At 39.4% G+C, this 25049-nt stretch overlaps 1 protein-coding gene and 1 long non-coding RNA gene across 4 annotated transcripts in view; one reads left to right on the top strand and one right to left on the bottom strand.

The window, feature by feature from the left end:
* Positions 1 to 9007: 9007 nt before the first annotated feature.
* Positions 9008 to 25045, top strand: GCNT1 (glucosaminyl (N-acetyl) transferase 1). Of its 2 annotated transcripts, none has more exons than XM_038124821.1 (3): positions 9008 to 10707; positions 17477 to 17609; positions 17979 to 25045. In XM_038124821.1, the coding sequence occupies exon 3, from the start codon at positions 18113 to 18115 to the stop codon at positions 19391 to 19393; it is 1281 nt and encodes a 426-aa protein (XP_037980749.1). In that variant the 5' UTR covers positions 9008 to 10707; positions 17477 to 17609; positions 17979 to 18112; the 3' UTR covers positions 19394 to 25045. The 2 variants fall into 2 exon arrangements, with proteins under 2 accessions (XP_037980749.1, XP_037980748.1); XM_038124820.1 differs by lacking the exon at positions 9008 to 10707 and adding an exon at positions 10912 to 11046 and having other exon boundaries at positions 17979 to 20316.
* Positions 10915 to 25049, bottom strand: part of LOC119695748 — a 27243-nt gene continuing 13108 nt past the window's right edge. Inside the window, exons 2-3 of one of the 2 annotated variants that reach the window (XR_005255368.1) lie at positions 11295 to 11571; positions 10915 to 11054 (exon numbers count right to left, since the gene is read on the bottom strand). This is a non-coding gene — a long non-coding RNA (uncharacterized LOC119695748). The remainder of the gene's footprint in view (positions 11055 to 11294; positions 11572 to 25049) is intronic. The other variant, XR_005255369.1, reaches the window with a different exon arrangement.

Genomic DNA, 25049 nt, shown 5'->3' with positions numbered 1-25049 from the left:
TCTTAATACGTCACTTTTTCACTTTTCACTTTTTTTTCATTACAATGAAACCACATCAGTTTTGCTCCTGTGGGCTATTTGTCCATGTACATGTTTCTCAGGAATATGGATTTTTCAGTTTTAAACTGGTAAAAAAAACCCTAAGTGATTTTATTCATGAATTCCAAAATTGAGGTAATTATTTCCTGTGCATTATTTGGTATTATATATAGTGATTTTTATTCAATCAACTTTGGATCCTGAACCAGTTTCTGAAGAATCATGAGTGATACAAAAAATATCCTATAGCATGTACTTGCTTTATTACCAAATCCTTAGTATGTTCAGCATGAACCATCTACTACTTCACTTTATGACAATTAGAATGTGCAATGCAATGTTTTGCTGTGGGGAGAATGAGGATGTCTTAAAACCTTTTTTTCTTTGAACATAGCTCTTGCCGTGTGTATATACGAAAGGAGTAATAAGATGAATGATACATGCTTGTGTCTTTATTTTTGTGAGAGCATCAGACCAGTTTCCCAGAACAGTCTATCAATACACTACTTCATACAGAAACCTGCAGCAGTATGCCAAAGAAGCAAAACTGTCAACACTGGACCTCATTCTGAGATTTAAATTAATATTTCTATATTTTGTGTTCAGACAAAATTCAAATTGTCTTGATCATATCTTGAAATATTACTCAGGAAGTGGCTGCAAGAAGCAAAAGTTGCAAAAGATTTGGACACTAATGTCAATGACTGCAGCAATGCAATCTCTACATCTATGCAGAACATTTAATCAGTAAACCTAAAAGCACTTCCCTGAAGAAATAACTTCCCTCTCTATTTAATTCAGAAACTACAGATACAAGAAAATCCATATATCAAGTCCTCTTTTGTCTTGGTTTGCATTAGAAACACATTTTTGTTATTTTTTCAGAAGTTTCATTCTTTTGAGCTTTTAAGATAACTGAGCTGCTTCTGAGGACTAAGTGCAGTGTTGATAACAAGAAATTAAACCCTTTCTTTCTGACAAGGTTCTAACCTGTAACTCATCCTCAAGAGATAAATACTTACTGCTTTTTTTGTTGTTGTTATTTCCTTTTATAAAAATATACACTTATACCACAAAACACGACCACTTATGTTTATCAGAGCATTACATGATAATAAAAGGCTTAGAAATAGAAGGACCAATTGAAAAACCCAGAGCGATCCATCAGGAAATTTGTCCCTCAGGAAGTTTTACTGAAGCTGCCAGAAAAAAAAAAAAACCAAAATGCAAGAAATGTGCTTTTTCTTCACACTGGCTTGCATGGTGCTGTGTTTTAGATTTGTGCTGGAAACAGTGTTGGCAGCTCAGGGGTATTTTCATGAGCAGCACTTAGTGTCAGGGTCTTTTCTGATCCTCACCACCCCCCCCCCTCCCCCCCCAGCAATTCGGCTGGGCAGGCACAAAGAGTTGAAAGGGACACATCTGAGACAGCTAAGTCCAGCTGACCCAAGGGATACCACAGTTCATATGGCATCGTGCTAAACATATAAACCTAAGAGAAGAATAAAGGGGACAATATTTGCAGTGATGGCATTTGATTTTCTCAAAAAAAAAATTTTGAGTGACAGGGCCCGGCTTTCCTGGGAATGGCTGGACACCTGCCTGCCCATGGGAAGAGGGGAGCAAATTCTTAGTTTTGCTTTGCTTATCCGCACAGTTTTTGCATCACACATTAAACTGTGTCTTTGTCTCAACCCATGTGTTTTCTCATTTCTACCTTTCTGATCCTCTCCCCTATCATGCTGTAAGGAAGTAAGCGAGCAGTTAGATGGGATTTGGTTCCCATCTGGGGTTAATCTACAACATGAAGAAACTTGTTTTGTCCTGGATATTGAAATTAATTGATACATAAATGAAACTACATGTTCACCAGACTGTACTAAGGAAATGTACTAGGTATTCCTGACTTAGAAAGTATGAAACTGTTAAAAGTTATCACGTATGAAGAAGAAATTTAGGAAGTTCTTACAAGATACCTCAAATTTATAGGCAGTCCTAAAATCTTAGGGAAGTTCTTGTTCAGCATCTGTCTGTGACAGACATGAGACAGGCAAACCTGAATAAAATATTTACATAAGACACAGATTTAAACTTAAGAAAACAAAAAAAGAAAAGGAGTGGTGAAATGCAAAACATAAACTGACTAATCTGTAATTAAGACCCCACATATACCCTGTACCCTCCAGGGCAGAACAATAACCAAACCACTAACTACTGGGAACATAAAGAAACAAGACAGATTTGGAAACTGCAGTCCAGAAATTCAATAGGACAAATTTGGAAAGGGCCCTCTGAAAGATTGTGTAAAGGTACAGTAAAATACAGATCCCAGCAATATCCACTCTTTTGATAAAATTTCTTCATTTCCAAGAATTTACACCATCTTTAAAAGCCTGTGGACAACAATGAAATTCCTAATAAAAATGAAATTTTGCTCTTATGCTGCAGTACACCACTCTAGGAACTACTCAACAAGCAGCTGCATCTAGTTGTATGAATAAACTCATTGTAATTTATGATAATGTGCAGTTTATATGATTGTGTGATGAGCTTGCAGTAAAGTCCCAAAAAGGAAAGAACTGGAAAGAAAAAGAAAATCACACACCAGGGGACAATTCTTATTATAGATTCAAGTTACTAAATACACAGGTGAAAGGCAGTCTTGTGTTGCGGGAATTATGCAGCTGCCACCTAGTCCATGTTAGGAATTTTGCAGATGCCACCTCAACAGGGCTCAGCCCTAGGTTCCTGCCTGAAGGAGACAGGCCACCAATCTGCTGAGTAAATAACTTGTTTCTTTATCTGACATACAGAGGAACTTGAGCTGTGTGGTCCAAGGAGGGACTCCCATTCCAGTCCACACATCCCAGATGTACTTTGGTTGCTGGGCTGACATTTGTCTGAAAAATTACCATGTTCCCTTAGAAATGTTTCCTTGGTTCCTAGCTTCATTCTGATTCCATCTGCCACTTTCATCTAGTTTGGTGGTTGCATCATTAGCTTTATCAAAAGGTTTGGTCTCAGAGAGTTCTTGGAGCCTAAGGCCACAAGTACTTTGGCTTCAAGTGCTATGCAAGGCTGTTAATCCTAACAATTCTCAACACTTGGAAATACACAGTTTATTAGTTCCTTAGGGAATGGAGCACCTAGTCCAGGGATGGAAAATATCAGACTATGAATTTTATCCACAATTGACATGATATAAAAGAATTCCCATGGGAGTACTGGAAAACTAATGTGTTCAGATTTCATCCTTCCATGCATTTTTTCAGGAATCACATATACAGTACTTTTATGAACATGTTATATGGAGACTGACTGCTCAGAGGAACAGAGAAGGCTATTCTGTTTCCTGCACAACAAGTTTTAGTAAAAAAAAAAATCCTTAAAACTGAAATCTTGAAAAATTTTCAGCTGACCCCAGTAGTGCAGCCCAGCTATAAAAAAGGAACCCACAACAAAAAATAACATACTGTGAAAGTATAGCTGAAAACAAATCCAGAAATAAGAAAAGATACTGCCTTTTTTACAGAATTTACACAAAATGTCTTAAGGAAAGCCATACAGGGAAATTATGAGTAGATGTTGAAAGCTTAATGCTAAAGATAGAAACAAAGTAAAGATAAGAGGCTTATTCTGTACATACAAATAACCTTTAAAGGAACTTTAGGTTCATGGTCCTAAGCTAACATTTATGTTTGGATATGCTGGAAAAAAGTGTTGATACAGAATTCCTTTTTTCTCCTGTCTACAAGTAGCAATACCAAACAATAGAGCATGAAATCATATTAACTATAGATCTTACACCAACAGTGAAGCAGCTGTGCCCCTGCAGCCCATGAATGCCCATGTTGGAGCAAATACCTACTGCCCATGGAGAATCCCACACCAGAGGACTTGGATGCCTGAAGGAGGCTGTGGCCCCATGGAAAGCCCAGGCTGGAGCAAGTTTGTTGGCAGGACTTGGGACCGCACAGGTGGCCCACAGTGGAGCAGTCTGTTTCTGAAGGACTGCACTCTGTGGAAGGGACCTATGCTGAGGCAGTTCATAAAGAGCTGCAGATCATGGAAGAACTCACAATGGAGAAGTTTATGGAGGACTGTCTCCCAGGGCAGGGACCCCACACTGGACTGTGAGGAATCCTCCCCCTGAGGAGGAAGGAATGCCAGAAACAATATTAACTGACCACAGCCTCCATTTCTTGTCCCCTGTCTCACTTGCAGAGAGAAGATAGAGAAAATCAGGAGTGAATCTGACCATGGGAAGAAGGAAACGGGAAAGATGGTTTTTCAGATTTAGTTTTATTTGTCATTAACATGACATTACTCTGATTTGATCAGTAATAAACTTATTTCCTCAAGCTGGGTGTGTTTTGCCTCTGACAGTAGTCACTGAGCGATGTCTCCCTGCCCTTCTTTGACTCACAAGCTTTTTGTTACATTTTTTCTCTCCCCTTTCCAGCTAAGGAAAGGGAGTGATAGAGCAGCTTTGGTGGGCGCCTGGCATCCAGCCAAGATCAACCCACCATGCAGCTGTAACAACAGCTTTGATGCCTTGAGAAGCTGAACTAGAACATAGACTACACAGAGTTAAAGGAATAAAGTAGGTATTTATTAGAAGGCCTCAATGGATGCACCTTGGGCAGTACAAGAGCCTGGGAGTTAATTGTCTAATTACAGCTTCAGGTTATGAAGTTCCTTCCTCCTTTTTCCTATCTTCAATGCTCTGTTGTTTATACCTTTTGGGCCTGAAACTTTTAATGGTTGTCCTTGGTCTCAAGCTGGAAAGGGATTGCTTTGTCTACCTACCTTGTGAAGAGAACTTACTAACACTTAATATGAAGCTCAGAGCTACACACCTAGGCAGCACAGAATCTGAAAAATTTGAAAGCTAAAACCCAAGGCTTCAGCTTCAATAAAGTGAAGAAGGAAAAATGAAACAAACTTCTCTGGGAAAGCTGACTTGTGAAACCGTCAATAGACAATCAAAGGAAGGGCTTGATCAGACTGCGGATACACGGTAAGCAATTGTAAGACCAAGCTCTAAAATTTGTGAAATGTTTCAGAAGTGTAGAGAACAAGTGAAACCAATTCAAACATTAGTTCAGAATTCCTGACATAAACATACACATAGATCTGCATATATGTATGAACTTATTTATGGTTATATACATAATATCAGTACTGATTTATTATTATTTTGGGAGAGGGGACTTTCTAAGACAAATTATAATTTTCATAAATAAAATTTGAAATAGTTCAGAGGGTTGAAGTTTTTCTCATTTGTTAGTGTCTTAGGAGGACCTTGACTGATTCTTCTTTTGCTTAAAATATTGACTTTGCCAGGCTACATCAGGCTGAGCTTTCACCACTCTTGCAAAGCAGTCAGCAGGAGTAGTTCATTCCCCCAACAGACATGGTAGCATCAGGCTTGCTTCTCAAGTCATACTTCTTAACTGGATCAGAGTAACAAAAAATAATCTAAGTGGTTCAATTTGGTTTATTTGGCAAAGTTGGTGGGATGAGGTGGGATGCCTCATATGGGACACAGCTTGTTCCAGACAGTTCCAAGATGGACCCACAGCTATCCAACGGTACCTGTCAGTGACATTGGTGGCACCTCTAACATATTTCAAAAAGTGTAACAACCACTCTACAGCAGCTGTGAGAGAGTGAGAAAAATATGGAAAAAATAGCCCTATGGACACCAATGCCAGCAATGAAGAAGGGGGAGGAGGTGCTTCAGATGCTGTAGCAGAGGTTCCTCTGCAGGCCCTGGAGAAGAACATAATGGAGCAGGTTGTCCCCCTGCACCCCATGGATGACCACAGTTGAACAGATAACCACATGCAGCCCATAGAAGATCTCATAAGGAGCAGCTGGGTGTGAGTTCTCAAGAAAGCTGTAGGCAGTAGAAAGCTCATTCACGAGGAGGCTCCTGGCAGGAGCAGCTACCTGGGGCGGGAACCCATGCTGGAGCAGTCTGTCCCTGAAGTGAGACAGAGTAGAAATCCATTTTGATTTAGGTGAAATGTACATCTTTAAGTCTGTAGCTGAAAACTTAGCTGTTTAGTCTTAGTGCCTGTTCTCGTAAAAAGTCTGTGTTTGGAGAAACCGCTGCAGCTGAAGGACAAGAGACAAGGGGAGGCAGATAGAGACACTGTTATGAGAGAGGGCAGCCTGACCCAGGAATTCTTTCTGATAAAGAATTATTAGCGGCAAATGTTATGTGAAATTGGTAGAATGAATATGTATGAACCCACTGTGAAATTGTATGCATATGTATTTGAGAGGGAGATAAAAAAGGATCTGGAGTTCCCAGAGGTACACATGTCTTTTAAGGGGAGTGATCTCCACATGCGTCCAGCGCTGTAATAAACATACCGGCTTTACAGCTGTCACAAAAGTTGGGTAGTGTGTTTGCTTCCACAAATCAGAAGGACAGCAGCCCATTGAAAGGACCCACACTAGATCAGTTTGTGAAAGACATGAAAGGAAAAAACAGCATCAGGATGAAGGGCTCGTAGAGAGAAGCAGTTATGGGACAATGGCAATGACATTGACAATCATTCTTCATGCCCCTGCAGCACTGAGGAGGGAAGAAGTTGCAAGAGTCAGAAATGAAGGGGTGAAGTTGAACCTGAGAAGAAGCCACAGTGACTAAGGGGAGGGTGTTTTTAGTTTTGTGCTTTTTTTTTCCCTCTCACCATTGCACTCTATTTTTGACAGTACATTAATCTTTCTCAAGTTGAGTCTGTTTTGACCATGATGGTAACAGGTGAGTAATCTGTCTGACTTTATTCTAATCCATGAGCTTTTCCATCTTATTTTCTCATCCTTTTCTGTGAAGGAAGAAAAGTAAGACAGCTGGGTAGGCATCTGGCAGCAAGCCAAGGTCAAACCCATCACAGTGGTAGGACAAGAGGCCCCTATTTCACCCAGTGTATGTTTACAGTAATTTTGGCAACTCAGGGCTGCAATCCACTCCATATTATTTTTGATTCTGTAATTAGTACTAACTGCCAGCCAGTGTCTTGGAAGAAATTTGTCCTAGCATGTCCTTGATCATGCAGTACTGACATAGTCTATTAATATTAAACTTATTTTAAACTTACCTGAAAAATTTGCCTCTCAAACAGTATCAGAATTCTGTGTAAGCACACAACAAGTAAAGTGAAATAGTATTTTCAATATGTATTACACATAGTCTGAGGAAGAAAACATGACCTTCCCCAATGAACTTTAGGCATAAGCCACTCTTGTCCCTACAAATTAATACTGACCCACATCAGTAGACATTTTGTTCCAAAGAGAAACACACTACAATGTGCTTTAGACATGCTTTTCTTTATTTTCAAAAATGGGTTGATTTGTCTTCTTTCTGTCAGATAGTATTTTGTGTTTAAATGGTTTTGGCAGCTGCAATCATCTTCTTTGGACCTTTTACTTCAGCACATGGTGTTTGCTCTTTTGGCAGAGTCCACCCCCATCCCCAATTTATGTGGAAGCTCAGCCTTCAAGAGTTCATCTGCAAATTGAAGATTACTTTTTTTCCCTTACTCAAGTACAGAGCAAGCAGAATTGGTAATCTAGGACAAGAACATTAGGTCTCATAAACTTTACAACAAAGGTAAATGTTGCTAGGGATGTTTATGGAGAAGATAATAAAAATTTCTGGATTGGAGCAACTCTTTCCTTAGGGAAGGCTAATGCAGTAAGATCACACTCTCTTTATGAAGAAACCTTCAAGCCCTAGCAGGATTCAAAACTGAAGTTAGGATCCTCTGTCTGTCTGAGGATAGATATTAGGACCTTGCATCTTTCTAATGTTAGGTCTGAATTATCAGAAGAAATAGATATTTGGGTGTCACATGACAGAAAAATTAAGACAAATCATTTTTTACAAAGGTTAGTAGGAAACGTCTTATTACAATATGCTAGACTGCTGTCTGACTTTTCAGAAAAAGGAAATATTACTTCCTTAAAACTAGTAAAATTACAAGAATTAGCAGTAAGCATGAGGTTAAAAAAATTCCCTACAACTTAAACTTTTTACACAGCATAAAAAAGTAAGGTATTTAGAAATATTTTGTATACTTTATGTTTTCCAAGAAAAAGCCTAAAATCCGGGAGGCAGCTGTCAAATTACAAATGAGATAGAAATATCAAATTAGAAAGCATATCTGTGAGACAGCTGTGCTCCTTATTCAAAATACATTTAAGCTGTATTCTCCTGCACCATAACTATGTAAGTTTAGCCATGCACAGAAAAACTATTTTTGAAACTTTCTCAATGTTGTTTGTATGTACTTGTTCTCACTGGGTTGTTAGTCTTGCCTCATTATTCAAATATTCATGTACAAACTGATTTCATTCAAACCAATCAAAATTCACAGCAAAATCATTTATGTATTTTAAATTTCCCATATTTGTAACTTGCTTTTTGTTCATTTTTGTCTTTATTTTGCCTCTAAGTTCCACTTTTTCTATTGTTCTGTCTCTAATTCCAAAGTTGTGAACAACATAGCTTTTTTCTTTTGTTTTACAGCTGCCATATAGTGACGTCTGTCACTGGCCTGTCACATGGCAGAAAGTGTAGCTTGTGGACCCTGTCATCTTCATATTCCAGACTCAAGGTTAGGAGAGTAAAAACCAGGCACAAACCCATGTAATCTATTTTTTTTAGGAACAGCTAACAAAAACTATCCATGAACAGAAATGTCAAGTGAAACACAGTCCTTGAAATGTCACAAAGCTGCACTAAAACCATGATGGGTCTCTGCCAGCATGGTCAGCCAAGGATCACAACCCCTGTAATTATGTCAGTGTATAGAGAACTCAATTTTTCACTTGTGCCAAAAATAGAGAATAACAGACTTCTTAACTTCAATCCTCTACCTGAAATAATTACATGCAGTTATGACTTCAATATCTTTTTTTTTTCTCTCCATAGGAAGTCCTTGTTAGAGAGTACTTTGTTAGTGCACCAATATATAGCAATTCCAGTTGGTGACTTTGCATCAGACATCTTTGCATCTGTAGCTTTGTAAGTAATTAGGGCAGGGTGGATGAAAAACACCATGTGAGAGCAAACATCTGCCCCTAAAGCTTACCCAGTTCATTCTCTTAAGAATACTGGTGTTCAGCTCTACTGCTTGTACTGCGATTGCAATACTGTGATCTTTTGCAGGGGGTTTAGCAAGAGAACAAATACTTAAATTTATTTATGTTATGATTTATTTTTCTCATTTACATGAAAGACAAGACACAGTCACTGTCTATAATCATAAATTACGTGTAATTACAAAACATTACTCTTCATGGGGAAAACTAATAGGAAATCTTGCCCACTCCCCCAGATTTCTGTCTCCTGCTAGAAACTTCTCTTACCATCCTCTGCTGGATTTACAGATAAAAGGCCTTTTTGGCATGGTGCTTTATGACCAATCAGAAGTGAACAAGAAGTTCAGGCCTATATTATAGACACACTAGAAAAACAGATTTCTTTCCTCGCCATATCTGTCAAGAAAAGGGGAAAAACTGAGAACTGCCAAGCTGGCATGCAGTTACACCCTAATTCTTTACCCAGCATACACACACACACACACACACACACACACACACACACACACACACTAAACACATTATGTTGACAACATGATGATGAAAATTTGAGATCTTGCAGTCCATTCCTAAAACAAGCTGTCTGATCCATGTGGGTGGATCAGATGTGTGGACACAATTCCCTCTTCTGCTGGCAGTGTGTTCCAGTAAGAGCCTTGAAAGTTAATCTCATTTTCTTGTTAGCTTCCAGTCTCTTGATCAGTGCAGATGTGAGACCACTCAGTACAATCTCACGACTGGGATGAGAAATGGCCAGGAGACTCCATTAAGCGTGCCTCCAGCTGCCAAATCAAGCTGCATGCCAGATAATGCTAATGTGCAAGGATTTTGGGGGAATTCTGTAAGCACTATTCAAGCTGCTGCAGGCTGCAGTACTTGGGGTTTTTTAATGAGGCACATGCTCTCTTTGAACTTTCTATTATCCTGAAATTTATTTTTCTGTTTTCTTTCAAAGTACTTCGTTAAAATAATAAGGGGCTTTCCCCTAAGCTCCCCCTTCATCTTTCACAGCTCTCCAAACCCCGTGGACTATGTTTACCGCCCGACAGATATTTGAAGTGACAAAGCGAACAAGAAATCTGAGGCTTCTTCCCACTTTGCCTAAACACGTCTTACTCTTCACCGCTGCAAGTTTCGTGCACCGCTTCCCAGCCAGGTCTGCTCCCCTTCCACCCCACCCTCCCTTCCGTCTCTCGATGTTCCCTCACGGAGCTCTTCCAAGCCCACACAGAGCAGCAGGCGAGTCTCGGGCTGCGCAGTGCCGCCGCAGGAGCCCCGGCCCGGCCGGCTCCTCGTTGCCCAAGGCGCGTCTGCTACAACCACCCCGAGCCCGCCCAACGCCTTCGCCCCCGGGCACCCGGCCCCCAGCCCCGGGGGGTGCGCGGTCGTTTGGGGCTGGGAACCACGAGACAGCCCTTCGATCCCATGAGCCGCAGAGGAGTTGGTCCTACGTGGGTTCCACCGTTACCGGTACTGCAGGAAGAAGCGCCAAAGAAAGCAACAAAAAGGACAAACAAGCGCTGCCAAGGGCTCGGTGTGGCTGAGGTCGGGGCCGGGCGGAGAGGCAGGGGCGGGGCGCTGGGCGCGGCCGCGGGGGGCCGGACCGGCAGGGCCCGCGTGTGGGTGCCGGGAGGGGCGCGGGGCCGGGCGGGGTCCCGCAGCCCAGGGCAGGAGCCCCAGGCCGGCTCGGGGCCGCGCCCGCCGGGGAGGTGGCCGGGTTCCGTGCCTGCCCCTGGGCTGCTCCGCACCTGGCGCTGTGGGCATACCAGGAGCGGTTCCGAAGCGGCTGGCAGCGCGGGCTGGTCCGGAGCATCGCTCTTCCCGGGCGCCGTCCCCTGCGGAGCCTCGCAGTATTACTCCAGGAGCCGCCGTATCGTCGGGCAGGTGCTGCACTGGAGGGCAGGGAGACTCATTTGTTGTGCCTCTGTCCTTTTTTTTCTTTCTTTCCCTTTTTTTTTTTTTTCTCCCACCACCTCTTTTTCTTTCCCTACGCCGTTCCCTCTCTCCCCTTCCTTCCCCTCCTCTCCCCCCCCCCCGCCCCCACTTCCCCCCTCTCCTCTCCTTTGTGGTTCCACTTATGTCCTTTTTCTTCTTTCTTTCCCCTGTTCTTATTTTCCTTTTCCCCTTCTTACCGTGCTTTTTCCCTGTCACACCTTCTTTTTTCTTAGTTTGTTTTGTTTCCCCGCTTTCTGTCTGTCTGCCTTCGGACCCTCCGTTCGCCTTTTCCCGCGGCAGTGCATGCAGGGAACTCCGGGCAGGCTGTTGCCCTCCGGGTAGGGTGTCGGCTTGGTGGGAAATCTGCTAGCGATAACAGGGTTTAGAGTTCATGATGCTCCTGAGGTGTTGCAGTCGTAGGTTGTGGTGTTTTGTTCCCCTCTCTCTCTTTAACTCAGTGTAACTGGGAAACCCCTGAAAAAAGTTCTTTTTGGTCAGAATTAAAAAGGAAAAAAAACTGTTTAAAATGTTATAAATAGTTTTTTTGTGGCCCAGGTTGGGTGAGAGGACTGAGAAAGAAGGCTGACAGGAGACTCAGTTGTGCTCTGGCACTTTGCCTTCTTTTCAGCGTTACTCAGAAAAGTGGACTTCTTTGTGGGAAAAAGGAGGAGTGGCAGCAGGAGGGAATTGCCATTTTGGAGTCTGCTATTTTAAATGTAATTTTTAATGGAATATGAGGTATTTGACCACAGAGCTGGCAAGAATGAGAGTCAGAAATGGTAGTGAGAGAAGAGGGGACAAATCTAGCTTTTCTGTCTTTCAGCTTGAAAATCTTTGTGAAAAACAGTGCAGTAGCTCAAGCTGGAGATCACTTAGATTGCTTCTGAAAGTAGGTGTATACGAAAGAAAATATTTTCTCTCCTCATTAATTAGCTATTCTGCCTATAGTACATACCACTTACCAGCATAATGCCTTTCCTGCAAAATCTGAATTATGTGGCATAATACTCAATTCCTGAGGCCAGAAGAGCCAAAAGTTGCTAAAAACCCTGATGAATACCTTTGCCGAGTCTGCCTTTTTTTCTAACATAAACCAAATGCAAGTCAAACATACAAGCTAAAGATTTAGTCTGTTTGCTGAAAATACTATGTTTACTGAGCAAAATCCTGCTCTCCAATTTTGTTTCCACATTAGAAAACCCACTGCTAGTCTTATTAAAAGAGTTAATTTTTGGTTTTTAACAATCCCTCTCAATTTTGCTTTGGATTTCAACATAATTCAAAAGTTCTCCCTTTACACTGGTTCATAAGCTCCTGAAACTGGAAAACACCTATCAATAGAATTCTATCTTAGAAAATGTGAAAAAATGTAGTGCCACAGAAATGTGTTCTACCCAGTAGTACAAGTGAAGTAACTTTCAGTGTTAGGTTTGCTTCATAGCTCCAGAGACACCACTTTTTGCAATGGGCAGCATTATTATACATAGGATAATTGTGGTGCTGTTAGAGGAACTTAATAAAACAAACAGAAACCTCATCTTGGAAAACTGTGATAGAGTATCTCAAGGAAGTTCACTGATGATTCTTTAGCTCACTGATGAACTATAACTGTAGGTATGGCTTTAAAATGCTGGCTTCTCCATAGGGCTAAAGAAGATCTCAGAATATTTTCTATGTTCACATAGAAAATGGCAGAAGTAAGAAGCTGTCAAATTTTTGAGTACTTGGATCCCTCTTCAAGCATAGGTCCTAGTTTAGAATAATGTGAATAGGTGCGTGTTTTACCTTGAAGTAGCCAAAGTGTACAAATTACCTTGAGGAACACCGGGCAGTTCTACCGCATGTTAAATTGGCCAACATTAATTTAAAGATTTCATATTTTTTTGTTTTGTGATTTGTACTCTCAGTGTTAGTAACCTTAAGGTAAAACCTATCTTTTTGTCCATACTAAGAGGTAAGAACTTGTCACTGAATGACTTTGCCATAACATTTTTACTCTCCTTAGGTGAAATTCCTTAATGTTAGCTGTATCTGTGGCCCCTCTAAGGACAGATTGGAAATAGTAATAAAGCTTTGAACTGTCTGCAGAAGGTTTATGTGATACAGTAGTATAACAAAGTACTAGAAAGGCTAGTAAAACTGACTGCTTTTTCAATTTACAATCTACACAGAGTATATGTTCATGTGAGTGTCACTCATTTTTTGAAACATATATTTTAGAGTGTAAGATTCCTAGCAATTGAATATAATATCTTCAAATAACCTGGAAATTTGAATTTTTTTTTCCTTTTTTTAAGCTCTGAAAAAACAGTTGTCTACTTTCAGCTACTCTCAGTATTTAATTTCCATGTAGTGGTGGATGTGGCAGAACTAGTGACTTGTGGAGTTTTGTTTAAAGCCATCTTCCAAGTTGACTATGTGTTCGGGTTTTTTTCTGTAAAAAGGGAGTGTATTTTCCCTTTTTTATTGTTTTCTTGAGCACCTCTGAGGGAAAGCATCTACTCCTACCGAGTGTTGTAGGAGTTGCAGACAACTGTGCCCACATGAAAGTCTGCTGCCTATGATTTCAGAATTAAGAGTCCTGTAAAGGCTTATGGTAAGCTCACTACGTAGCTTATGACCAGTTTTTGTTTTCATTAAGACCCAAGACTCTAAACTACCTAACAGAACAAATATGAGTTCTTTGATTCATTTACAGGCATATCTGCTTTCAAGATTGTGCTGCTTCGTGTTAGGGAAAGCTGAGTAAATGACTTCTGTGTCTGGCAGATCTTTGCAGATGGCACTGCAGTCCACGAAGTCTCTCTTTGTGTTTATGCATGTTTGTGTTTATACAAGCTGCTTACTGCTTTGAGAATCACTTCCTCATCAGAATGAATGTTCTGCATAACTGAATCTGAATGGAAGCATGGTAATTGTAGTAACTACAGGATGTGTGTGCTTTGAAGCATTCTGGATATGCCTTGGTAAAATGTTAGGACTTCCCAGCAAATCCATCTTCATGGCCCCACTGGCTGGAGAGCTCCCCAGAGGCTGTCTGATTGGATCTGTTGTTGCACTCCTCCTGGCCCAATGTGTGGGTGCCAGAGATGGGAGTGGGGTTGTTCCTTCCACCAGCAGCACATCATGGTGCGAGAGCAGTGGCGCAGTGAAGCACCAGAGAGAGGTTGTGCTGTGCTGATGGCCAGAGGCTGGTGTCCTGGCTGCTGCAGTAGTGGTGCCCTGCTGGCTGTGCACCTTCACAAGCATCCTCATTTCTAGGACCAGCAGCTCCAGTCCAGCCTGTCTGCACAAAACCTCCACACCAGCTCTGGTCTCCCTCCAAGCTCTGGTATACTATTGTAAAAGTGTTTTGTTTGGTGGGGGTTTTTTCCTTTGTTTTGGAGATTTTGGGCGGTTTTTGTTTTGAAGACCTAGGTTTCTTATGGAATTTTGTGTTTACTAGAAATCACGCTGAAATTATCTTGGTTTTGTTTAGTCATACCATACAGTTTGTAGACAGTTTGTAGACAGCAATAAAGAATAATTTTGGCAGGAAAGAGGGAAGTGGGCAGCTAACTCAGCCTTTGTACTAACTGCCCCAACTACCAGCAACGGCTGTAAGTTTCCCCTTTTAATGATGACTGCCTCAGAAATACAGATTTTGACTTGACAGGAAAGCAGTAAAGAAAGGAAGTGGGTCAGGTATGTAAATTCTGCAACTGAACCTCAGTTGAGAGCAAAACGAAGGCTGCCAAGTAAAGCATTTCCTCCATAGCCTTGCAAACCTTCCTCCACCTCTCCTACAATGCAAAGTGCTGCCTCTGACAAGATAATTCTCTAGTGTGCACACTAAGGCTGTGCAGAGCTAAAGCTTTAGTGATGTTAAAAGCTTAACTAAATTCAGTCTGAAACGATATTAATGAGTGTTCTAGGCTCAGTAAGTATATTACGTGTATTGTTAGATGAAAGGCAACAAATCTTACCCTGTAAAGATCAGCTTTTGTGAATGGGATAGGATCAGATTTTAGGACTTTGAAATTGTGAGCATAAACAAATAGTAACTTATTGTTAAAATTGGTCTAAAGAAGCAGCATGGCAGTGAGAGAAATTTACAGGGAAAAAAATTCCACATAAAGGTAAGAGCTATGTTAATGTGTAAATGTTTGCAGATCTCTTGTTTTGGTGTAATAGAAATGCTGGGTCTGATTATTCTGAGCTTTGAACAATAGAGGAATTGCACCCAGCTGGGTATACACGGTCTTTCTAAATGGTATTCTTTATCCTACACTTAAGTAAGTTTTATTCTAAAATGGGAGCAGGAAAGACTTCTTAGCAAGCTTTATTCTTTGAAAATTTTAGAAGGTGAAGACTGCCATGGTCACTTTCAATTAAGACTGTCTCCCTCCACTGGAACAGTGACGGGTTGGTAATCTTCTTGAGTGTGTGTTATTTCTCAGTGCTAGTGCTCCTATAAAAACTAAGAGTAGGATAAAATAACAGTGCCAACAGCCTAAAGAAAGGATTCCAATGTCTATCAGCTAAAGTATCACAAATATAACTGTATTTGAAGTACACTTTAAGTTCTAGAAATGTCTTAATTTTTAAGTTTTTAGGCAGAATACAGTAGTTGAAGGTTTAACAGTATCACAGGTTTCGTCCTATGAAACTATATACCCAGTGGACACTATCATATATTTAGTCTCCTTCCTCTGTTAATTTAATATACGATGAATATTATTTTTGGAGGATTAGATTTACTAGTGAAAACAAGCAGGACATCAAGCACAAAACTGTGATAAGTTACAAAGCGTGTTAAAAGATGTTCTAAATTATGTTGTTGGGTTTGATGTCACATTGAAAATTGAAAGAGAATTATGGAACTTTCCTTTAATTTTTTTTTTTAATTCAAAGTGTAAGACCTCATTGTTAAAATTTCCCTCTGTGTGCTTTCCGCTGTAATTTCATGCTAGCTCACTGGGCTACTTTCCTTAAGTTTTAAATTTTCTTCCAGTTTGACTTCAGTGTACATGAAAAATACACTGTGAACAAATGTCTGCCTTCCTTAAAATAAATTAGAAATGCAGGATAAAATACTTACAATTGTAATTCTGAAAACTAAGTACACTTCAGTGTAAATAAAATGTTTATATGATGCTGTTAGTGACAAATTTGTGTCCAGGTTTTGATCTCTGCCTGCTGTTGGCTTGAAATACAAAATATTTGACTGTAGCACTTCCTGATTCTCATAGGTGTGCTAGACACTTGTGCAGTGTTCCACACCTTTCTCCCACCTGCTGCTTCCCTCAGTCAATTTGTAGTGTCACAGGCAAAGTGGTGGACCAACATGTAGTGCATCCCAGGCAGCATTACTAATGAAAAACTCTGTGATGCCATGCCTCAGTTTCCTAAATGCACCTGTTCTGAGATCTGCAAGTAGCAGCTTAAGAGCCACAGTTTAGGAATTAAAACTTGAAATGATACTGGGGTAGCTTAAAGAAAATAGGGGGGAAAAGGAAATTGTTAACGCTGAACAACCTATGGCAAAACAGCAGTGGACACAATACACGCTTACTTTCCTTAAACAGAGTTTCTTACCAGTTTTTCTGAGTAGCTGTTATTCTTAGAGCTATTAAAAAAGTTATTCTGAGGCATTGCCTTTTTTCTTGAAAGTAGTAAAAGTGTAAGAAGCCTTGTATCTCTCAAGTACTTTATATTTCATAAACTTACAGATTCACATTTTGGAAAACATTCTCTGTAAACTGTGTGGGCTTTTGCAATTAGAGGCTGGTTTGAAATGTAAACCTGCCCGTAATTATTAGGCAGTGAATTTGTGATTAGAAGTGGCATCTGAGTAGCAATGTAAGTTATTTAAGGATATCCTGTTCTTGATCAATTTTTCTGCATGAGATAGTACTTTAAAAAAAAGGAAAAAAGGACACAGTTTTGCAATACAGTTTCTAAAGTGCAGTTTTCTCAACAGCTGCGGCTGTAGCTGCTGCACAACTGCAGTGACTCTGTTCACAGAGCACTGAAACAGAAAAAAAGGTGCTTAAAGAGTAACAGAATTAATAAAAATTATCTAGTGCTTGTGCAGTAAAGTAGAAAATAAAATTGGCTAGAAACCTTGTTGCAATCCAGCATTGCAGCATACCTCCACATAAAAACAATTGCTGAATATTAAAAACAATTACGTTTAAATGATGGTAATGCAACACTGCTGTGCACTTAGATTAGTGCACTTGCTGTGACTTGATACAAATCAGCTTGAGATACAGGTGATAAGTATTGCCTCTTACCTTATAAACCTATTTCAGCAATTCAGTAACTGTTGTTCTCACAACGCTGAAAACTGAGGTGCCCTGCTGTAGTAACTTTTTTCCCTCGCCCTTCTCATCAGCTCTTCCCTGGTGGTATTTCTAAGCTCATATGAAGGATGTTGAAGAGACTGTCTCACATAAAGATCTTGAAAGGCTGCAGGGACTTCTTTGCCAGTGAGAACTAAAGCATGAGTGCCATCCAGGAAGTGAGTGGTAAGTCTTAATGATAAAGAAATCTATGTCAACCCTGAAGTGGGCATTAAACATTCTTGTCAAGCTCTAAAGCATGAATTAACAAGAAATACTTGCTTCTCAGTGGTGTCTCTGACTTCAATTTTGTTTTAAATGCAGCTGAATCATTCTTACTGAATCAGTTCTTACTGAACTTCGGTTTTTTGCATTAGTACTGTGGAAGTTTCATGAAAACTGTATGTTCCTCCTAGTGTTTTTCTATAAAAAAATTATTTATTTTTAATTTTCAACAGAATATTTTTGGCTGAACTATTCAGCTTTTTACTGTCACTAATTTTTTAAAGAAACCTTTTATTCTAAGAATGACTATCATATTCCATTTTGTTTTAGGATTTTTCCTTCCATTTCCCTGAAAAACTTGCCAAATTCCTGAGAAACAAAATTTTTTTTTGAAGTTGTTGAAGTTCGTATGAACAGAGAAGAGGATTTTTTTTTTAGCCCTGCAAAGCTACCTGGTATTTGAAATGCTGAAGAGGAAATTACGGTTTTGCTACAACTCACGCTTCAGGCTTTTCTTGGGTCTAACTCTCATTTTAGTAATAATTTCGGTTTTGAAAGTTAACCAGAAAGAAGACTTCCTAAATCGGAGACATCTGGAGCTAACAAAAGAAGATCCTATTAGCAATGTTAACTGCACCAAGATTATTGAGGGGGATATAGAAGAAATACAAAAGGTACAGCTTGAGGCATTATCAGTGTCCTTTAAGAAACGCCCCAGACTAACTACAGATGATTATATTAACATGACTGCAGACTGTGCCTCCTTCACTAAGACTAGGAAATACATTTTGGAACCTCTCAGTAATGAAGAAGCAGAATTTCCAATTGCTTACTCAATAGTGGTTTATCACAAAATTGAGATGCTTGATAGACTTCTAAGATCAATCTATGCTCCACAGAATTTTTACTGCATTCATGTAGACAAAAAGTCTCCAGAATCCTTTTTTGCTGCTGTGAAGGGAATAGTCTCATGTTTTGATAATGTCTTTATTTCCAGCCAATTAGAGAGTGTGGTATATGCTTCATGGAGCAGAGTGCAGGCAGACATTAACTGCATGAAAGATCTCCACAGAAGAAGTTCAAACTGGAAATACCTAATAAACCTATGTGGTATGGACTTTCCTATAAAGACCAACAAGGAAATAGTAGAGAAATTAAAAGCCCTTAAGGGTGAAAACAGCTTGGAAACAGAAAAAATGCCAGTTTATAAAGAAGTAAGGTGGAAGAAACACCATGAGATTATTGATGGTAAAATAAAGAACACAGGCATAGACAAACAACTACCGCCTCTCAGTACTCCAGTTTTTTCTGGCAGTGCCTATTTTGTAGTTAGCAGGAGCTTTGTAGAGTATGTTCTAGAAAACAGCAAAATACTTAAGTTCATTGAGTGGGCGAAAGATACTTACAGCCCAGATGAGTACCTGTGGGCAACAATTCAGAGAATCCCTGAAGTCCCAGGCGCATTTTCTTCCAGTGACAAGTACGACGTTTCTGACATGAATGCCCTGGCCAGATTTGTCAAATGGCAGTACTTTGAAGGTGATGTGTCCAAAGGTGCACCCTACCCACCATGCAGTGGAGTTCACATTCGCTCTGTCTGTGTTTTTGGAGTAGGAGACTTGAACTGGATGCTACGAAACCACCACTTATTTGCTAATAAGTTTGACACTGATGTCGACCCTTTTGCTGTGAAATGCTTGGAAGAGTATTTGCGGCACAAAGCTCTGTATCTGCAAAAGGACTGAAATGTGTGCTTCCTGTTAGGAAACATAGCTACAAATATTCTACTGCAACATACTTTAACATGTTACAGCAATCGTGGTGATGCTGATAATGGGTATAATCACTCTCACCATGTTGGTGTGGTGCTGCTCATGCCCTGCCTTGTCCATAGATGAGGGGGAGAAACATGTCTTCAGTATGCCTTGTGGCACACTTGAGTTTGGACCTTTAGGTAGAAAATCAGACAGCAGTTTTTGGAAAGCCAACTATTTGGAATATTTATTTTCTAGAAGGTATAATTAATGGACTTCCTTTGGCTAAACTGTTTTAAGGCATAGAAAATGCATGTTGTTCGTGGTTATTCTCAATTTTTTTTCTCCCATGAATGTAATGCTAGCTGGAAGAGAAAGATGAAGGAGTGGAGTACAAAGCAGCTGGACTGCACTTCATACTGAATACTAAAAGATCTCAGGAATGTAACATTAGAAATTATCTAAAAGCTATGCAAAAGGGGATATGCAAAGCCAGCTGTTACCATTTTACTTAGATCTGTTTGCTGCAGTTCTGTTACATGTAATTCTTAATCCTCCTGAAAATTTTGTCTTCAGCATGGAGTATTAAAGAATTCAAATCTTATGTATTCCTAAAGCACCCTGATATTGTGATAATAAAGTTTATACACTAGTTTGTAATTACATCTTCTCAGGGAAACTTCAGTTTTGTGCCTGATGAGATCTAGACTTGTAATTTTACATTTCTTACTGTATGGGGAGTTTTGCTTTTGTATCCAAAATTGCTGAAGTTTCTCAAAACTTAAAGAACTGCAGTAGTGTCTAAATATTACTGATGGAACTGCTGGTTTCTGCTTTCTGTCAAGCTCAACTTGCATTCCAGATTTTTTTAACACTAAGAACGGAAAAAATAAAATTATTTTTTTAAATTATATTGTCTCTTCCTACAATTGAAGTTCCCTCTGAAAATACCACAAATAATTCCTAATGATGAAGGCCAAAGATATTTTTCTACGCTTTTCCATACATGACTGAAGATAAGCCCTGCCTTACCTACATATGGTCATTTGTTCATGTGTCTGTGCTTGTTTAGGTTTAACTTGTTCATCTGATTTTAATTCCAGTAAAGCCATTGTTTAGTTTAGCTGCTGCACTGTGGCACAGAAGCTTGGGGATGAAAGAAGAGGACACTTTGAGGGATAATATTATTGCCTTCTGTATCAATTCAGGTTTGTCATGCATAGTTACTGCCAGCTGTCTCATTCCTGAGACGGCAATGGAATTCATTACAAGTATTAGTAAATGGCAAAACAGACTAAATTTTTTTATTTGTGAGCTGTTTCTGTAATTGCAGCATGTGTTTCTTACAAAGACAGTTCTGAAGTTTCTCCTACTTAGACATTAACATAAGGGACTGCTTGCTGTTGATCATGCAAACAGCTAGGGAGGTAAGCCGTTTAATCTGAAATGGAGCTTGTTTTTGCCAACCTCTGCCTTCAGAACCACCTGAAAGCTGTTCCTGGAGTCTTCAGAAACTTTCACATTAACAGATAATTAAAGCCTGTGAACAAGGCAGTTGAGGGAAATACCCTGTCTTCTGTCTTCTGCAGCCTCTGACTTTTTTACAAGAATGCTCTTGTAGACTGTTGTGCTTTACCACCTTTGCACAAACTACAACAAACTTCACTGCATATAGTACTGGGAATTTCCAGGAAGTAATTTTTAGCAGAAAGCAGTTTTTGAGAATTTGTACCTAAAAACAATGTACCTGAATATCTTCTATGATACCAGAACTGCTAACTCAGTTGATTGAAATCTACTTCAGTTAGAGCATCTTTAACCCTACCTCTTTCAGTCTGCTTTGTACTTAGTCATTTGTGTAACACTCTGTCTGTATTTCTGTTGTCAGTAGTACTACTACTGTAGGTGGCGAAGATGCTGCTTGATTAGACGCTTCAAATACTACTGTTTAGATAGAGTCTAGAGAGAATCTTCTGTACAGAAGGAAAAGTAAGAGAGCATAGCTGTTTAGGATATGTTTGCCATAAGAATTTCTTCTAGGGAAAGTGAGCTACAAAAAAACCCCCTCTAAATCTGACTAGAGAACAGTCATCCTGCTCTGGTAGAATATAAATGCCCAAGTCACATACCCAGCTTACACCAACCTTCACACCATGATCCTATCATCCTGTGGGCAGCTAGGAGGGAAACTAGTTTGCATTCTACTTACTGAATAACCCTTTTTTTTTCCTTTTCTTTCTTTTTCTTTTTTTTCTGTGATTTAAAGCTCAGTTCAGCTGACCACCATTGCTGGGAAGCAATGAGTAGTCACTGAAATTGTTGCTGAAGTACCATGTATGCTACTCAAAGTCCCCTAATAGCATTTAATTTTCCATAGCAGTGCTTTCTAAAAGAGCTTAGTGCATTGAAGACACTGCTCTTATTCACTCCCCACTTAACACATAAGCATTTTGAGTGGCATTAATAATCATAACAAAAACAATTTACTTGGTTTACTGATGATAACTGTGGTAACAAAGTATCCACACTGTAACACTAAGGATCACCAGGCTGAAAGCCTTTAGGATCAAAGGGTGATTTGATCCCAGAAACCTAATACCTGTGCTTTTATCTCTTGCCTGCCTGAGGTTTGGTTTGACAAGGGAGCATGTATTTGGCTCTTGCTCCTTCCTATCGAGCACAAGAAAAAATGACAGAAAACCTAAACCACTGCAGTTATAATCAAGGTCACCAGTCAGATCACCATTACTTGGTGCATTTTCAAGTGGTCTGACAATTAAAAATTGACCTAAGCCATAACATGAATGCAGTACAAGATAAAAATGAAAGAAGAGGTCATCTGCTTCAACATACATGTACCACGCTGATCAGGAGCATTTAATGCTTCCAGATTCAGCACCGTTGCCAGTTCTGAATTGCTGCAGCAGTCATTAAAAGTAATAAACATGATTTAATATAACTTCTGCTGCAATACATCACTTTTTAAATTTCTGTCTTCTTTTTTTTTTGAAAATGATAGTGGTGGTTTTCTTTTAGTCATGGAATAATTACAAGAGCTAATATTGTAGGGAGTACCTCTTCAGTCAAATACGGAAAATTTTGTCATGTAAAATGGTTTCCAAATTCCAGTTAGAAATACCATTCATTGTTAGCTTAATCTTTCAGTAATCTAGGTAAGTTTCCACAGTTTTCAAATTATCTTTTTTTCAATGGATCATTTTAGTGCATTTTCATGCCCTATAGTGCGATAAATTAACAGTAACCTGCTTTTGATAGACAACAGCCTTCCAGGAGCCTTAACAGACATGAAAAGCATAACCTTTAGATTTATATTTTTTTATTTGAAATCAAGCCAGCAGACTTTTTACAGATATACTTACTCAGTACTTAAGAATCTGACTAATCTGACCTTTTAAATTATTTCAAGATGTTACTATATCTTTCTGGAATATGTATCCTAATTCTTCTGTTTTATAGCTGAAATAAGTTGGTTTTGCATACATTCTTAGCATACAGATAATAGTTTGGATATTTTTTCTTCTTGGCTCCCCCTTCCTCGCCCCCCTTTTTTTTGTTTTCCACCTGTGTTTTTACCCCCTTCTCTTTTCTGTATATGACAGTTCTTCATACAGATGTCTGTGCTTGCATCATTGTCTGCCTTATTTGCTTTGCCTTATGTATAGTATCTTCAAAGTGGGAAATATCCTGCTCAGTACCCTCGTTTAAATACTGAGCCTCTCAAACTGAGCTTTGCTGTCGGAGTCTTAAACATGGTTGCATATCTTCTAGGATCTGCCAGTATTTGTTTTAGTTTGTCTGTTTTCTATATCTATAATAGAGCTTGACAAGAAATATTAAAGAACACAAACAAATCCTTGAAGTATAACAGTATATTTAAAAATGTATTATTTTCTTCAAAAACCTGAAGTTTTTGAAGTTTCCTAAGGAAATGACTAAGTTGTGTAAAAGGTGAAAAAAATTCTGCTTAGAACATGCCAGGATATGCCTTGAGCAGATGCCATCTTTTAAAATCCATATCACCTACTCCAAGACAGGATGCTGGAACTCTTTCTGACAGATACAGATCTAGCTGCATTTAAAAAAAAAAAAAGTATTTCCTTTGGACATGGAAAAGTAGCCTTCTGGGAGATCTAGTCACATACAACTAATGGTGTTTTATTCTGTGCCATGAAAACATATTAATCTTGCATATCTTAATTTCTTAAAAAATTTAGGGACATGACCCTCTTAATTCTCTCATTTAAACAAGTAATATTTCAGAAATCATTAAGCAGAAAATGCTTAATTACTAAAGTCCTCAGTATCTTTGATGAAGGTAGTTTGTCAACAATCAAAACCCTTTATCTCTTTTCCTTTCAGACAATTTGCCTTTGGTACACATGGGGGTGGGGAGCAGAAATATTCATAAGGCTTTAAAGTGTAATTTACTGACTGGTGTGTGATAGGTAAAGTGAAAATTGTGGTTTAGCATCAACAGTTATGTCTTTAGTATATTTTGGCAAGAGCTGTGTGAATTGCATTAGTGATGCTGGAAATGGAGATTCCCCAGTGTTGATGTGAAATCATGTTAGCATGAAAAATGTACTGGAAGAGTGCACATGACAGGTCTGCTGTCATGGTAATGCTCATAATGTCATTTAACAACAGACTGTTGTTAATTAAATGTGTTGCTTTCACTAGGCAGTTAAATTACCCCTTTGAACCTCTAGATTATTAGGATGATTTTGTAATACCTCATGTACAAGCAGCAGTTGAAATGCTGTTGACCTTAATTTTGAGTTAGTCCAAGCCACCCTTTAAGCCTTTTCAAGTTCTGCAGAAATAGCAAACCTGTTTTTAACAACATACCAAGCAGTGATGTTACCCACATGGCATGTCTTTGCTGGGCATGCAGAACAAGGAGGTACTCTTAAGAGTTAAGGTATGATAAACCTTGTAAGCCTTGCATCCTGGCACATTCAATTCCTGTTGCTACAGGGGCCCCTGAGAGCAGAGAGGATTTGCTTTTACACCAGAGCAAACCCAGGTGAACCTAAATTGCGACAGTGAGACCAGAAGCATTTATTCTTTCTGCTGTGCCTGTGGCACTGTAGTACTGAGCAGCTGCTGCCTGTGAGATATAGAAATCCTCAGCAATGAGACAGTAATGGGAAAGCAATGAAAAAATAAATATCCAGACTATACAATTAATATACAATTAATTTATATCCTCTTTAAGCACTTCTAATAGAAGGCAAAATACAAGTACCACACATATTCTTTCCTCCCTCTCCTCTTCCTCTCTCCCCACTAAATTTAATTCAAATAGCTGCTATGCCAGGAAACCCTGCAAACAAAATATTTCACTGAGATAATGTCCCTGCTCCCTAGGGCAACAGACCTTTGGAGAGCTCTTGTTCTCTTCAAATGACCAAAATCAGAAGGGCCAAAGAGAAACTTCACTTTGTTTTCACAGCAATTACTCAAAGCATTTTCCTTTGTTGGTTTTTAAACATTTCTGCCTGCTTGTGTAACTAAGGGCACAGAAGAGGTCTGTTCTTCCAGTCCCAGTATCTCCAGACTCATGGGCTTTCTCCTTCCTTAAAACACAAGACTTCTCCCACCTTTGTCTCCTTCAGAGTTTCCT

The sequence above is a fragment of the Motacilla alba genome, chromosome Z, assembly GCF_015832195.1.
Source record: "Motacilla alba alba isolate MOTALB_02 chromosome Z, Motacilla_alba_V1.0_pri, whole genome shotgun sequence".
Lineage (NCBI taxonomy): Eukaryota > Metazoa > Chordata > Aves > Passeriformes > Motacillidae > Motacilla > Motacilla alba.
The sequence above is the reverse complement of the archived record's forward strand: the minus strand, read 5'-3'. Positions and strand labels throughout refer to the sequence as shown.